Source organism: Saccopteryx bilineata, chromosome 3 (genome assembly GCF_036850765.1).
Source record: "Saccopteryx bilineata isolate mSacBil1 chromosome 3, mSacBil1_pri_phased_curated, whole genome shotgun sequence".
Taxonomy (NCBI): domain Eukaryota; kingdom Metazoa; phylum Chordata; class Mammalia; order Chiroptera; family Emballonuridae; genus Saccopteryx; species Saccopteryx bilineata.
In genome coordinates this window covers 286,824,764-286,841,331 of record NC_089492.1, presented here as the reverse complement: position 1 = coordinate 286,841,331, position 16,568 = coordinate 286,824,764, and the positions used below count along the sequence as shown (strand labels likewise).

The 16,568-nt window shown below is 47.2% G+C and overlaps 1 protein-coding gene and 1 long non-coding RNA gene across 5 annotated transcripts in view; one reads left to right on the top strand and one right to left on the bottom strand.

The window, feature by feature from the left end:
* Positions 1-13,417, bottom strand: part of CLSTN1 (calsyntenin 1) — a 68,868-nt gene extending 55,451 nt beyond the window's left edge. For 2 of the 4 annotated variants that reach the window (XM_066270508.1, XM_066270510.1), the window contains exon 1: positions 13,084-13,417. In XM_066270508.1, coding sequence (XP_066126605.1) covers positions 13,084-13,174 — 91 coding nt within the window. In that variant the 5' untranslated portion in view covers positions 13,175-13,417. The remainder of the gene's footprint in view (positions 1-13,083) is intronic. The other 2 variants (XM_066270511.1, XM_066270512.1) reach the window with 1 other exon arrangement.
* A 138-nt stretch (positions 13,418-13,555) lies between these two features.
* On the top strand, positions 13,556-16,129 carry LOC136331662 (uncharacterized). The gene is made up of 2 exons (XR_010730522.1): positions 13,556-13,879; positions 15,815-16,129. It is a non-coding gene; the product is annotated as an uncharacterized lncRNA (long non-coding RNA).
* The last annotated feature ends 439 nt before the right edge of the window (positions 16,130-16,568 follow it).

Sequence of the window (16,568 nt, the reverse complement as noted above, 5' to 3'; positions counted from 1 at the left end):
GGAGAGGAGAGGAGAAGAGAGAGAGAGAGAACCGAGGGGTAGGGGGTAGAGAAGCAAATGGGCGCTTCTTCCTGTGTGCCCTGACTGGGAATCAAACCTGGGACATCCACAGGCCGGGCCAACACTCTACCACTGAACCAACAGCCAGGGCTTAAATAGCAATTTTTAAGTGAAATCCTCTTCGATGAAAAATAATAAGTACATTTGACCGTGAGTCATTCCTTGAAGTCACACGCATTAGTAGGTAGTCCCTGCAAGGACGACCTGCACACACAGTCACAGTTCTGGCACAGTGGCCGCACCGCCTGCCGAGGGCCAGCACTTGAGGAAGGCCCACTGCCCGGACCCTGCCTCTCCTCCACCTCGCCCACCGCCTGTCCCCCACTCCCGAACACCTGAGCACTGGGGGCTCGTGGGCCCATGTCTCCTCCCTTCCGCTTCCTTTCCTCCTGTTTGAGGTAACCATGAACAGGTCACACCTCCTCCTCCTCTCTCCGACTGGGTTGCCTGGAAGCCAAGTCAGGGGCCCCTCCCTCCTCCTCAGCCTCTCTCCTACTGCCTCTTCAACCCCCAGAGTGAGTCCAGGAGTGTGAGACCACAGCCCGACACCCCAAACCTTTTAAAGCCACTCTTCTACCTCAAGGCCTACTGACCACAAATGTTTAACAAGCACGTCAATTGCCAGTTTATATAATTATTAATATGGTGATGGGAGGCACGCTGTGCTTTACTGCAATCTGCCCGATTTTCTCTCGTTGTGCGTTAAATGGGTTTTCAACAATCTTTTCTTATTTTTTTAATTGAGTGAGAGGCAGGGAGGCAGACACAGACTCCCTCATGCGCCCTGATCGGGATCTACCCAGCAAGCCCACCAGGGGGCAATGCTCTGCCCATCTGGGGCCCTTGCTCCATTGCAACTGGAACCATTTTTTAGCGCCTGAGGCGGAGACGATGGAGGCATCCTAAGCGCCCAGGACCAACTTTGCTCCAATGGAGCCTTGGCTGCAGGAAGGGAAGAGAGATACAGAGAGAAAGGAGAAGGGGAGGGGTAGAGAAGCAGATGGGCGCTTCTATGTGCCCTGGCCGGGAACTGAATCCAAGACTTCCACATACCAGGCTGATGCTCTACCACTGAGCCAACCAGCCAGGGCACAGCTTAAACAATTTATAATCGTGTTTCCACGGGAAAAATACAATTTGAGTTCCAAGTTCCAAGTCTTAATAGATCATCATGAACTGCTTTTTCAGGCCACCTGGCAATCAGAAATGGGTCCTAGGAAACAATACATCAAGACAAAGCTATCCTGAACAGGTGGTGGTGCAGTTGATACAGCATTGGACTGGGCCACAGAGGACCCAGGTTCAAAACCCCAAGGTCGCCGGCTTGAGTGCAGGCTCACTAGCTTGAGCGCAAGGTCACTGGCTTGAGCAAGGAATCACTTGCTCTGCTGCAACCCCCCCAGTCAAGGCAGATATGAGAAAGCAGTCAATGAGCTAAAGTGCCGCAACAAAGACTTGATGCTTCTCATCTCTCTTCCTTCCTGTCTATCTGTCCCCATCTGTCCCTCTCTGTCACACACAAAAAAGACAAAGCTAGGTTGAAGCAGTTGACACTCAGCAGAGCTGATGTGGTCAAGGAACCTCAGCGAGGGCTGACCTCACTCTCCCCAGGCAGGCAAACCTGAGAGTGGGGGACAGAATGTGCCCGAGCGTTTCAGGAGAACAGACCTCAACCTGAGCAGGGCTAGACGTGGGTAGCTTTTGTGAACAACCACTGGGGGCTTTTCAGATGTCAGGGTTCCATCACTGTCCACCTACCAGCCTACCTCCATTTACCTGTCTATATGCACCTGGGTTTCCAAAAGATAAGAAGGTACAATCAGGACTGCTCTACTCCAAGACAAGGCTTTCACCCCAAATCCCTTTCTGCTCCTACACCACTCAGCTGAGTTTCCAGATAAAACAGAAACTTCCAGAAACCCCTTTAGCAGCCTTCTCCCTTCAGGCCTAACCAACCAAAACCTGACCAAATGGCCCACATCTACTTTCTCGCTGCCCCTGGCTTCATCTGTCCATCAGCACTGAGAATAAAGGTGCATCCGTATACACTTCATAAGATTAAAATTCAAAGAAAACACACTTGCCTCGTCATTACTTTTTTATTTATTTAATTTTTCTTTTTCTTTTTTTCTTTTTGCCCTGTTCAGATAGCTCGGTTAGTTAGAGCATCATCTCAAAGCACAGAGGTTGCTGGTCCATTCCTCGTGAAGGCGTATATAGGAACAGATATTTCTGTCTCTCTCTGGCTCTATTTAATAAATAAATAAATAAATAAATAAATAAATAAAGGGTTGAGTTTTTTTTAATTGGGGAGGAGGAGAGAGATGAGTATCAACTTGTAGTAACTTCACTTTAGTTGTTAATTGATTACTTCTCGGCCATGCCTCGATGGGGGAAGGGTTCGAGCCGGTGACCTCAGGGTTTTGAACAAGGAACCTCAGCGTTTGGGTCAATGCTCTACCCACTGTCATCACCGGTCAAGCTGCATTACTCTTTCAAAGTAGTAAAAACTCTCAAACCTTTCAAAAATACTCAGAAAGAATAATTCTAGGGGGGAAATGGGGTTAAGAAACCTTAAAAAAAAAAAGAAAGAAACCTTTATCAACTGAGCCCTGCCCAACAGCTCAGCTGGTTAGAGCGTCAGCCTCACACACCAAGGTTGCAGGTTTGGTCCCTGGCCAGGGCACATGCTGGAATCAACTGATGAATGCATGAATGGGTGGATTAACAAATCAACGTTTCTCTAAAAGCAATCAACCAATAAATAATTTTTAAAAAAGAAACGACCACCTGACCAGGTGGTGGCACAGTGGATATACCACTGACCTGGGATGCTGAGGACCCAGGTTTGAAACCCTGTGATCGCTTGCTTGAGCATGGGATCAGAACATGACCCCATGGGTGCTGGTTTGAGCCCAAAGGTCGCTGGCTTGAAGCCCAAGGTCACTGGCTTGAGCAAGGAGTCACTGACTCAGCAGAAGCCTCCAGTAAAGGCATATATGAGAAGCAATCAATGAACAACTCAAGTGCTGCAACTATGAGTTGATGCTTCTCATCTCTCTCCCTTCCTGTCTGTTCCTGTCTATCTCTCTCTTACTAAAAAGAAACAATCAACTGCATAAGCAAATATGTATTATTACTGGAATTTATGACCTAGCTAAGACATTTCATGAAACAAATATTAATGTTGCAGTTATTATTAATACAAGTCATTATTAGGGGGAAAAGTCATGTTATGAAATTATCTCATCGGTACTTGTTCTTCTAGTTAGTAAAGGTTTAAAAATGTCAGCATTCATATAAAAAGCATTCATCTGACCAGGTGGTGGATCAGTGGATAGCTGTGACCCGGGATGCTAAAGACAGGTTTGAAACCCCGAAGTTGCCGGCTTGAGCACAGGATCATAGACAGGACCCCATGGGCACTGGCTTGAACCCAAGGTAACTGGCTCGAGCAAGAGGTCACTGGCTTGGCTGGAGCCCCCCACCCACCCCGTCCAGGAACCTATGAGAAAACAATCAATGAACAACTAATGTGCCCAACTATGAGTTGATGCTTTTTATCTCTCTACCTTCCTGTCTCTGTGTCTCTCCCTCCCTCTCTTACAAAAAAACAAACAAAACAAACCATTCATGCCATTTTCTATCCTAGGCTTTCACTATTTAGAAGCTGCTTATTATTGACAGTTGCTTCTTTTAATTAAGCAAGAGAAGGCTTCATACACTTAGGAATGGACTTTTTAAAACTGTTGCCAAATAAAAATGCTTTATTAAGCCATCAGGGCAGATATCAGAGGATATTTACAAACAACTCAGAAGCAAGATCAGAAACACTGCCAATTCAAGGCTTTCTAATCCCGGCTGCAGGTCAGCAAGGAACCCTGCCATGAGCACAGCTCTGCTCCAACGACTGTGGGTGGCGCTGCCCACTCCCTAACCCTCCCACTGGTCCTCTGTAACTGTAGCCCACAGTGAATGGGCCTGGGGAGAAAATGAAATTAAAATCAGTGAGTTTTGCTACTTACCAGCTCTTTTGATAAGCATTTGAAATGCATAGTCAAAAAATAAAAAAGATTTGGGATTATCGGAGAATTTCAATTATTTCTGTTATCCTTGTTACTAATTCCGTAAGTGAGAGGACACTGGCATGCATTAGCCAGGGCGGTCTAAAGGTAAACACAATCTGCTTGGCGCAAAGGCTTTAATCTAATCCCTCCATCGAAAGAGACCCTGTTCTTCAATTAGCCTCCACCTCTGCTGGGCTCACACTATCTATGGTGAACTTGGTGTGGTCTGTCCTTTGTTAGGTGCTGGGGGACAGAGAAGAGTATGCAGCCTCCACCCTGAGGCCCCCTGAGAGTAAGTCTTCCAATGAGGGGAGGAGGTGTCAGCAGGGAGGTGCCCCAGAGGCGCTGTGCATCAGCTGGCTCATCGGAAAGGGTGCCCCAGGACCCAGGGCTCTGGCTAGCGTCTGAGGGCCGGGCTGCATTCTGACTATTCATACTCTGCAGTACGAGTCTGTCCACGGTCAAGGCTGGTTTCCAGACTATGATGGGCCTCATGCCTGGCTTAATGGTGTTGCCCTCTTGAAATGCTCAATTTTTGAACAAAGGGGCCCTGCACTTTGATTCTGCATTTGGCCACATATATTATGCAGCTGGGGCTATCAATATTCATCATTAACTACATCTAAAATATGCAAAATGAAATGTGACTGAATTCTGCATTTCAGATGGAATAAATTATGTTCTTTAAAGGCCACTTAATTACAGCCTTATACAAATTATTCTCAGGTTTTACATATTTCAATTTAAGTTTATGACATTCCACTCTTTTCCCTTGGTGGTCCTTAAAATGAAAGTACTGTATACATAAGAAAAAATTTTGCAGTATTAGGAAGAGCCCAGAATAAATGTCTTTGTTAGACTTTAAGTAGGTACTAAACAAAGATGACATTCATTTTTACTGAGTTTTAAAATTCACTTTGACTCTAAAGATATATTTCTAAGTGTCTGATACTAGGATTGAAGATTGGGTAAGTAACAAAATAGTAAATTAAAGAATAAAAATCAAAGAACCAGGCAAAATAATATACTTTTTAAAAGCATATGTTTTAGCCAATGAGCATAACAAGAATTTTATTTAAAAATGTCATTTTCTAACCTGACCCGCAGTGATGCAGTGGAGAGAACATCAACTTGGAACAGAGGTCAAAGGTTCGAAACCCCGAGCTTGCCTTGTCGAGGCGCACACGAGAAGCAATCCATGAACTAAAGTGAAGCAACTACAATCTTGCTCCCTCTTCCTTCTCTAAAATCAATCAATTTAATAAACAAAAATGTATATATATAACATTTTCTAAACTATGTGCAGTTTAAGAATTCTAGTGATTCCTCCAGTCCCCTTCATAAAGTTACACCCTGATCCACAACCTAGATAGTTACCCTGCCTGAGACTAGGCTAGTCCCCCAGTCACTGCGCCTGCAGCAGGGCACTGGCTCACTCTCAGATCAGATCCAGGAATCAGGGCCTGGGGACGGTGGGGGATGGCTCCTGGACCACAAGTGCTCTGCGCTTTTCTTAAAGTGACAGGTGGCAACTACAAAGAGCTGCGGGACTGGATGCCGCCAAGGATTTGAGGGATTGATAAGATTTAGTTCTAAGGAAAGCTGACTAAAGGTTCAAACAATGTTTTAAAGAAAAGGGTGGCTTTGTGTGCTAGCAAATTCCCAGGCTGAGAGATCAATTGTCAGGGTCATGTGAAGATCCCTCTGTTTTATAGGGGAAGCTGCTTCCACATAGAAGACTTTTCAAAGCTCCTTTCAACTTAAAGTCTAAGGTCCCGGGTAGGAATGACATGAGAGATAACAGCAAAGAAGCTGGGTGGATGAAATGTCAGTTTGTCCCTAAAGGAGAAAAAAAATCAGCCACTTAAAACTCTAATAAGAAGGCTAACCAGTGGTGGCCAATGGACAGAGCACCAAGGCCCCAGGCTCAAACCCCAAGGTGGCTGGCTTGAGCATGGGCTTATCCGGCTTGCACACAGGCTCACCTGCTTGAGCAAGGGGTCACCGGCTCAGCTGGAGCCTCCCTGCTCCCCATCAAGGAACATATGAGAAGCAATCAATGAACAACTCAAGTGCTGTAACTACAAGTTAATGCTTCTCATCTCTCTCCTTCCTGTCTCTGTCTCTCTCTCTTGCTTAAAAACAAAACAAAACAAAAACCTCTAAAAAGAAAATACTTTGCCCAACCAGTGGTGGCGCAGTGAGTGGACAGAGCATCGATCCAGAACACCGAGAGCCCTGGAAACCCCAAGGTCTCGGGTTAGAGCCTGGGCTTGCCAACTTGAGAGCAGGTTGCCGGCTTGAGCGTGGGATCTTCGGCATGATGCCAAGGGCTTGAGCCCAAAGGTGGCTGGCTTAAAGCCCAAGGTCATTGGCTTGAGCAAGGAATCACTGCCTTGGCTGAAATCCCCCGGTCAAGGCAAATATGAGAAGCGATCAATGAACAATTAAAATGATACAACTAGGAGTTGATACTTCTCATCTGTCTCTCCTCCTCCCCTCTCACTCTCTCTCTCTCTCAAAACAAAAAACATGATTTGTCTTTACAATGCTACCTATCACCTACTTCTTACTGGGGTTTAGGAATGGAAAGAAGGAGCTTTCAGATGTGTTTTATAGGTTTTTAAGATGTTCTAAATTCAGTTACTTTGAAATAACAACCTTTGCCTAGAACTTTAAAAATAAAAAAGCCTTGGCCCTGGCCGGTTGGCTCAGCGGTAGAGCGTCGGCCTAGCGTGCGGAGGACCCGGGTTCGATTCCCGGCCAGGGCACATAGGAGAAGCGCCCATTTGCTTCTCCACCCCTCCGCCGCGCCTTCCTCTCTGTCTCTCTCTTCCCCTCCCGCAGCCAAGGCTCCATTGGAGCAAAAGATGGCCCGGGCGCTGGGGATGGCTCTGTGGCCTCTGCCCCAGGCGCTAGAGTGGCTCTGGTCGCAACATGGCGACGCCCAGGATGGGCAGAGCATTGCCCCCTGGTGGGCAGAGCGTCGCCCCATGGTGGGCGTGCCGGGTGGATCCCGGTCGGGCGCATGCGGGAGTCAGTCTGACTGTCTCTCCCTGTTTCCAGCTTCAGAAAAATGAAAAAAAAATAAAAATAAAAAAAATAAAAAATAAAAAATAAAAAAGCCTTAGCAACAGATCTAGAGATAAAATTAATCTAATAATATCAACCTACAGCTAAATGAGAAAATAAACAAAAATTTTCCCAAAACAGGGAAGAAAGAACTGATCAAATCAAGGACAGCTGAACACCACACTCCAACTCCTGGGTGGTGGCAGCTCTAGGAAATGCATGGCCCCGTGTGTCGGCCTGGATGTGCGGGCAGGAGACTAGTCATAATATGAGGGTCCCTATCTCTGGCTTGCACAGTCTCTGCTGCCATCAAAACATCACTTTTGAGGGCTGTTTTTCAAACAGTGCAAGAACACAGCACTGCACAAATCATTCCCGTCACTCTTGAATCTATGCCCCTGAAGCTCTGTATTTTATAACAAATCAACATCCTAAATTTTATTTATAAAAGACACATTTCCTCCAATACCACTGCTCTCACCAAATCAAGACCATAGAAGAAACAAGGCCTATTTTTTTTTCTTTTTAGCGAGAGATAAAGAGAGAGGAAGGGAGAAAGATAAGAAGCATCACTTCATAGTTGCGGCATTAGTTGTTCATTGATTTGTTTTCTCATACGTGCCTTTACCAGGGCTTCCAGCAGAGCCAGTCAGTGACCCCTTGCTCAAGCCAGCGACCTTTGGGCTCAAGCCAGTGACCATGAGATTATGTTGATAAGCCCACATTCAAGGCAACCCGCACTCAATTTTTTTATTTTTATAAGAGAAAGTTTATTTTGAAAGTCACAGAGGTAGAAGTGAGTTGTAGAAGAAATGGGTTCAGGAAACAAGTTAATGAGGCAAACGAAGGGCCCTTGGAGCTCAGGAGAAAGAGAGAGGCAAGGAAACCATGCCTGGGGGACAGCCGCAGGCGTGCTCCACAGAGAGCCCCAGCAAGGTCTCTTTAAAAGCTTAGTGATCTCAAACCTCAATTAACCAGAACATGTAAGAAATAGACTCTAAGTGATTTCCAGGATAACCAGATCCCTACTTTGTTTAAACTCTCATAAATGAAAACTCTATCCCCCAAAATTACATTTTCCTGTCTTAGCAATCATAAAACTAATTCAATCCTTTTTTTTGTGTCTTAAAATTTTAACATCCCTCAGGTTCCTCATTTTAAAATCTTTTTTTTCAATTATTATTAATTGATTTATTCATATTTTTAGAGAGGACAGAGAAAGAGACAGAGAGAGAGAAGCAGGGAGGAGCAAGAAGCATCAACTCTCATATGTGCCTTGACTAGGCAAGCCCAGGGTCTCGAACCAGTGACCTCGGCATTCCAGATTGACACTTTATCCACTGCACCACCACAGGTCAGGCAGGTTCCTCATTTTGAAAACTAAAAGTTGGGCCCTGGCCAGTTGTTTCAGTGGGATAGAGCATCAACCCCGCAGGCAGACATCCTGGGTTTGATCCTCCCTCAGGGCACAAGAGAGGAGATCATCTGTTTCTATCCCCCTCCCTCTCCCAACCTTCTCTCGCAGCCAGTAGCTTGACTGGTTTAAGCACCCCAGGCACTGAGGACAGACAGCTCAGTTGACTCAAGTATCAGCCTAGACCTAGGATGCCAGTTGGGCACATGTGGGAGTCTATCTCCCCTCTTCTCACTTAAAAAAAATAAGAAGAAAATAAATAAATAAACATTAAAAGTTGGTTTAATAAACTTAACCAAGTCCTGAAAGCAGTGTCATGGAATTATAGGACTTCCTAATTTCTGTGCAAAAATGATGTTATATTTCATTAAAATTCCACTTATTGGGTCATATTCCTCATATCTAAAACTGAAATACTGTTTTTGCTCAAAAATCAAATAGTACTTGACACAAATTTCAAAAATTAAATTGCTTGGTTTTACACTTTTTCTCCTAAAAGTAGTATGTAGCTAGAAGATACTCTATTTAACATTAAGATTCCAGTTAATCAGTTACTGCTCTTAAATCAGAATACATTCAGAATTATTATTTTATTATTTCCTTAGCAATTTATAGGTCTCCTATGTGAAATACTTTAACAATAAAAATTTTAGATTAAACATAATATTGAAGTGCATATTCAAATGACTTTATCTTCAAAGTTGCTTCTGAAGAATACAAATTACTAAACCATTTTCTTTTCTTTTTTTAATTAAAAAATTATTTTCTAAACCATTTTCTTTTCTTTTTTTAATTAAAAAATTATTTTCTAAAAAGACTGAGTATTATAGTGGGTTTTTAAAAAATGGACTCAGAGTGGTAGCACAAAGCAATAGCCTTCAAAAGCTGCTGCCAATTTTTATGATCTAATATCCCCAACACTGCAAATCAACAGAAGGATGTGCCCTGTCCAGATAGCACCGATCGTTAAAGCATCATCCTGAAGCACAGAGGTTGTTGGTTTAATTCCTGGTCAGGGCACATATAGGAACAGACTGATGTTCCTGCCTCTCTTTTTTTCTCTCTCTCTCATTCTCTCCCTTCCTCTCTCCAAAATCAATAAAATAAACATTTTAAAAAAAAGGATCCTTGAAAAAGTATCTACTAGTGAATCCTGATATCCATATTGCAGAATTTAAGTTGTTTTATACTCATGTCTATGATGCTTTTTTCAGTATATAACATTCATCCATCAGGTGAAAACAAGATACATATGCAACAAAACAGACCAGACTCCCTTCCATCTTGGGGCATATGTTCTCATGAGATAGACAATGTACAAATTAAGTAATTAAAAAAGGGTGTCAGAATAATTACTATGGAAGAAAGGAATAGTTTAGTGGGAAGGGAGGACTCAGGGATTCAGGGAGAGATGAAATTTCATGTGGGACATGAGAAGAGGCCTCACTGAGAATTCTGCATACAAACAGGAAAATAACAGTCAATATTATTTATTTGGCTTTGAAATTTACTGCATGAATACATTTGGGGGGGTTTTCATAGAAGCTGTTTTTTCTATTTCATTTTCTATTTCCTCTTTTTTGTTGTTGTTGTTGTTGTTGGGGTTATTTTTGTATTTTTCTGAAGTTGGAAACGGGGAGGCAGTCAGACAGACTCCCACATGCGCCCGACCGGGATCTGCCCGGCATGCCCACCAGGGGGCGATGCTCTGCCCATCTGGGGCGTTGCTCTGTTGCAACCAGAGCCATTCTAATGCCTGAGGCAGAGGCCATGGAGCCATCCTCAGTGCCCGGGCCAACTTTGCTCCAATGGAGCCTTGGCTGTGGGAGGGGAAGAGACAGAGAGGAAGGAGAGGGGGAGGGGTGTAGATGCGGATGGGCGCCTCTCCTGTGTGCTCTGGCCAGGAATCGAATCCAGGATTCCTGCATGCCAGGCCGACACTCTACCACTGAGCCAACTGGCCAGGGCCTTTTTTTTTAATTCAGTGAGAGGAGGGGAGGCAGAGAGATAGACTCTCACATGAGCCTACACCAGGTTCCACCTGGCAAGCCCACTAGGGGGCGGTGTTCTGCCCATCTGGGACGTTGCTCCGTTGCTCAGCAACCAAGCTCTTAGTGTCTGAGGTGGGAAGCCAAGGAGTCATCCTCAGCACCCTGGCCAACCCACTCCAATCAGCCATGGCTGCAGGAGGGAGGGAGGGAAGAGAGAAGCAAGAGGGGGAGGGATGAAGAAGCAGATGGGTGCTTCTCCTGTGTGCCCTGATGGGGAATTGAACCCAGGACATCCACATGCTGGCCCAATAGTCTATGGCTGAGCCAACCAGCCAGGGCCATCTATTTCCTCATAATTGACTGACCAGAGAGAAGGAAGCCTCAGATATGCCAACGATATTTCTCCTCATATTTTGGTTTACTTTATTTTTTTTAAAGAACTATAGCTACAATTAAAGTGAAATTTACAGTTCTCCAGAAAACTAATTAATAGTCAAAATGCAATTTAGATTATAAACCCTAACACATTCTCTCCAATTCCTATGTGATCTCTATGACCCATTAATATATATTTCAGTTGACTAGACTATGAACAGCAGTTCCTAATGTCATACTATCTTGCAGCAGTAAAAATTCAGATGTTACTGACATGATCATCTTTTAAAATAAGCCCACAAAATGTCTCCACCAATTGCATATTTACACAGAAAATTAATTTGTAATGTTTCAAAATGAAATTGTTTTATCAGCATTGCATGCAATATTCACAAGATATTTTCTTACTTGCAAGCTGAAAAAAATAACTGCAACAGAATAACTGATGTTTAAATGCTTTTATTTTGAAGACTAAGAATTCTAAAGTACTACAAGTGCACCAAGAAAAGCTTAGAGAAAGTTCGCAAAGTACAAAGGACTCAAGTCGTCTTTCACATAAGACTTCTGTTTGTGTGTCATAGTGAAGATATCAGATATTGAAATTTACACAGTTTAAGTATCTCAATAATGCCAATGGGCTATAATTAGCCCGACTGCTAATTCAATAGTGAACAGCAAAAGTAGGTGAATGAAAAAAAAATAGCAAACATGGATTTTAACAGGAAATGTTATCACTGACTAAAACTAAATACACTTAAATTATCCCCAAAATACCCAACCCTAGCACATATTTTTAAAATGTGTTTCTCCCAAGATAAGCAAAACTGACATTTTTGCGTTAGCATATTAGACTTTCAAACCTTCATCTCACATGTGGAAAGAATATTTCAAACTTAGCTTGACGTAACTTTTAAAAATCAAACTGAGAGCACTTAGATACTTACTAAGACCTGAATTTGACAAAGTCAGCAATGTCAGAAATGAAATAAAAGAAGTACTCAGTTTATCATCCTCATCCTACACATGCAGAATAGAACATGGCACAAAAGATGCTTTTATTTGTTTCCTCTGCCCTTTAATTTGTTAATACCATAATCCTCTCCCTATGTCACGCCAAAGAAGAGAAATGAGAATTTTTTTAAAGCTTACTGAATTGAAATATGACCATTTCACCTGGCCTTGCAGCCACCTTTCACCCTCCCACAACAAAAAAATCACAAAAAAAATTGTGATAAAAAAAAAAAATCAGAAGAACAGATTCAAGTACTCTAGACTGCAACTGGATTACTTTCCTCCAAGGCCAAGAAAAATGGTTACGATTCCAAGACCCGTTCGGAAGCATGTATCTGCAATGCGTAAGCTTTTCGTTGGCAAGATCAGTCAATATCAGAAAGCCTGTAACGTTTAAAAGGTTACGTGGATGAAGTTTGAAACAACAAAATAACCAATTCACTAAGAAAAGTCTTTTGCCAAGTAACCATAAAATAATTTCGGCCCTAAGGAGGGTTTTCTTGTTTCTCTTGGGGCCACCGAAGCCCCTGCAGGATCTAAAGTACCGTCAGGAAAAGGTGCACCAAGGCGTCCCGGGCGGAGGAAACGATTTCTAATACGGGGTGAGACCGTGATCGTAAACCTCATCACAATCTCACCTTTGAATGGAAAGGTGGTAGGAGGGGAGCAAGAAGTTTCAGCTTCTGCTCATTTGCTGAAAGGACCCTGGGGGGAGGAGGAGGAAAGGGGCGAAGATGCGATATCCGCGGTGCAGAGACTCGGGATCTTGGAAAGAGATGCGGAGGAGTGGGCTCTTATGTAAGCACACACCAAAAACTGTCCGTGCACCCCCAGCCCGATGCACATCTGAGCACAGAATACACATACGTGGATGGCATCTCCCCCGGGGGTGAAGTCCCAGTCCCCGGGCTCTGCAGAGGACGGGGGACCGCGGGTCCGCACGTCCCCCAAATCCGCGCCGCCACCACCGGGACTGCGATGGGGGCGACCAGGGCCCAGCTGCTCCACCCGGGATGGAGCCCGGCTCCCTCAGGCGCCTGCAGCGCGCGCCCCGGGCCCGACGCCCTGCACCCCGACCCGGCCCGACGCTTACCTCGCGCGGCCCACACCCGGCCGCCGCACAGCAGCCCCGCCAGCAGCAGCCAGGCGGCCGGGGCCAGCGCGGGCGCAGGGCGGCGCAGCATCGCTCAGGCTCCCGGCGCCGCGGCCGGCCCGAGGCGGGAGCGACTGGGAGGCGCGCGGGGCGCCGAGCGGGACTCCGGCGGCTCGGAGCCGACTGCCTCGCGCCGCGGCGAGCACCCGGGTCCGCGGAGGAGCCGCCGCCGTGACGCTGAGCCGCGCGCTCAGACCGCGAGCGCCCTCTCCTCCGCGGAGGCAGCGCTTCGCTGGAAGCGGCGGGAGCAACTAAGATGGCGGCGGCGCTCTCTCTCGGGTCCGGCTGGGTACCCGGCCAGGGGCGGGGTGTCGGCGGGCGGGGAGGGGCTGGGAGGAGTGGGGAGCGAGGGGAGGCGCGCGCGCGGCGGGCCCGGGGAGCGCGCGGGGTGCGGCAGGAGGGGCCAGGGAAGGGCGCGCGCGCCTCCGAACCCGCCCGCGGGGACGCGCCCAGAGGGGCGGTTCCCGAGCGGCTGCGAAGACTCCGGGGACTGCGTCCCGTCCGGCCACCTCCGAGAGCATCAGCTCTGCATCCCCACGCGCGTTCCCAGGCTCCGGAGCCACGCGAGCGGTACCCTGAGGCGTGGGCCTCCCCTTCTGCCCGTCCCACCCCCACTCCGAAGGAGGGCAGACCCTGCTGGAAGGTGCAGTCCCTGGCTCCTGAGCGCCAACACACTGTGCAGCTGAGGGCAAGTCACGTCGCCTCCCAGGACCTCGGTGTCTTCTGCCAAGTGGAGGTGATGCGAGGGAGCTCGCGGAGTTGTGAAAGGTGGTCAAGGAGACGGGGTCAGCGAACCACGCTTTGTAAACAGTCGGGGGCTGCGCTGCACGTGCTGCAGAGGCTCCCGCCCTGCAAAGTGGGTGGGAGATTGCCTGTCTCGGGGCGTCTGTCCTGAATTTGTAACTCCAGATTCCTCCATTTGCTGAAGAAGTCTGTGGCTTTTTGAAGGTGGTTTATGCGCTCCCCTTTTCTAGAAGATCTTAGGGTGATGCTGGAGGTCTCTTAGAAATGCAGAGATCCAAATGGATTAAAGGATCCCTATGCTTCCCCTGCCAGGAGCCTTGGGTCCTCCCCTTTTCCTCCTGTCCTAGGGCCCCCACCTTCCTTCCATCCCTGGGACCACCCCACACTGGAGGAAAGAACTGGAACAGTCGTGGTGTGCCCCTGTGGGCCAGGCACTAGGAGACACTGGCTCTAGTTTGCAGAGGAAACTAAATCAGGTGATGACTTCCCCAGTTGAGGCAACTACTGTAAAAAAAAAAAAAAAAAAAAAAAAAAAAAAAGGCCCTGGCCGGTTGGCTCAGCGGTAGAGCGTCGGCCTAGCGTGCAGAGGACCCGGGTTCGATTCCCGGCCAGGGCACACAGGAGAAGCGCCCATTTGCTTCTCCACCCCTCCGCTGCACTTTCCTCTCTGTCTCTCTCTTCCCCTCCCGCAGCCAAGGCTCCATTGGAGCAAAGATGGCCCGGGCGCTGGGGATGGCTCTGTGGCCTCTGCCTCAGGCGCTAGAGTGGCTCTGGTCGCAACATGGCGACGCCCAGGATGGGCAGAACATCGCCCCCTGGTGGGCAGAGCGTCGCCCCATGGTGGGCGTGCCGGGTGGATCCCGTTCGGGCGCATGCGGGAGTCTGTCTGTCTCTCCCTGTTTCCAGCTTCAGAAAAATGAAAAAAAAAAAAAAAAAAGGCCCTCCAGGACAAGACAGTAGCATTAGGGAGACACCAACAGCAAAAATTAAATGACAAAATATTAATTATTTCAGGCTGTGCTGGAAGAGCTATCAAAGGTAGCTGCACAAGGACCGTCACAGCTGTGTTTGCTGGTGGGCTTGTGGAGACACCTGGGCTTTCGCGCTGGGGTGGGCAGCCATGGAGGCCGGGAGGGTTGAGAGGGATGAGTCACTCCGCTTGTGGAGAGTGGAGGACTTATTTAGGAGAGCAGTGGGCGAGGAACCCAAAAAGGTAGCTTGAGGCCAGATTGTGAGGTGCCTTAAGTGACAGGATTAGAAATTTAGACGTAATCTTACTGGGGCAACCTTGAACAGCAATGAACAGAGGCATGATGTGACTTGAGAATTTCAAAGCAATATTTAAAGGATCTGTTCTTCCCTGTCCTTTGTTCCTGAAAGGCATTCTCCGCCAAAGCCTGAAGATTCCACCTCTGCTTCCCCTGCCACCCCCTCCCCTGAGTCCAGGAGGACTAGACTCCCCTTAGATGGACCCTTCCCAAGGCACCTGCTTGGCCCCTGCCATCTCCAGGCCACCCCCCCTCCCCAACTCCTTCCAGCCAGCACTGCAGAGTCATCCTCTCTGGGCATTGCTGTTGCTTCCGTACTTCCCTGGCTCCCAGTGGCTGGGGCCCTGCTGCTACCCCAGCAAGTCCAGACAGCTCTCCTAGGCTCTCCACCTCTCAGGCCCAGGCCCAACCCAACTGAACTCAAGACCCACTATCGCCACTATCTACCTTCAGCTCATTCCTTCCCCAGGGCCTGCATCACAAAGGTACACCCTCCTCCATCTCTGCCCTGAGCCTCAGGTCCTTACAGTATACCTCTAGGCTGCCTCCTTCAGGAAGTCCTCCTGACTATCAGGCCCTTTTCCCCCAGATCCTACCTACTGTGGACCAGCCAAGACTTGATAATCTGCTACTTTGTATCCTTTTCTCCTTCCCACTAGAAGAATGGGACCCAGATGGTACAGTCAGACTGCCCTGGATGGGAATTCCGGCTCCTGCTCCTACAAATGACCTTGGACAACTTATGGAACTGCCCTAGTCTCTTTCTTTGCCTGTGAAATGGAATAACAATCCCTATTTCCTAGAGTTGTGAGAACTAAATGAAACGATGCGATTGGAGTGCCTCACAGAGCCTAGAATACAGGAGATCCAAACACGTGGCAGTTTCTTTTTCCCTCCAGAGTCTTCTGGGCTCTTCCTGTACTGCTGAACACACAGTAGGAACCCAGTAAAAATACAGTGATGAATTAAATGAATTGCTGTGTGTTTGTTTGTTTGTTTGTTTATTATGGAGATTACACAGCAGAGGGTAAGAGACTGCCCTACAGGTTCCCAGGGACCTTCGAGATTTACAAACCAAATCAGAAAGGTATAATCTGAGAACTGCGTTTTGAGTCAATAGGCTGATGCCAAGAGGGAGAGTGTAATGTATTCAGTTCTGTTAGAAACACAAACAAAAGCTCTCCGGTGTCTGGAATCCTGATCCCTTTATCTTCTCACCCTCACTATCCCTTAAGGAAACAAAGAGATCAAAAAGGTCCAGCAGCAGGTGGGCAGACAGACAGCCGGTGAGCTCCGTGTGACCTGCACACGCTGAGATTTGCCTGCAGGAGAGTTGTTCCAGCTGCAAGGCTCAGCTTGAATGTCTTGGAAGCCAGAGAACCAGTGAACTTCCATTTCCGGTTGGCCTGACAA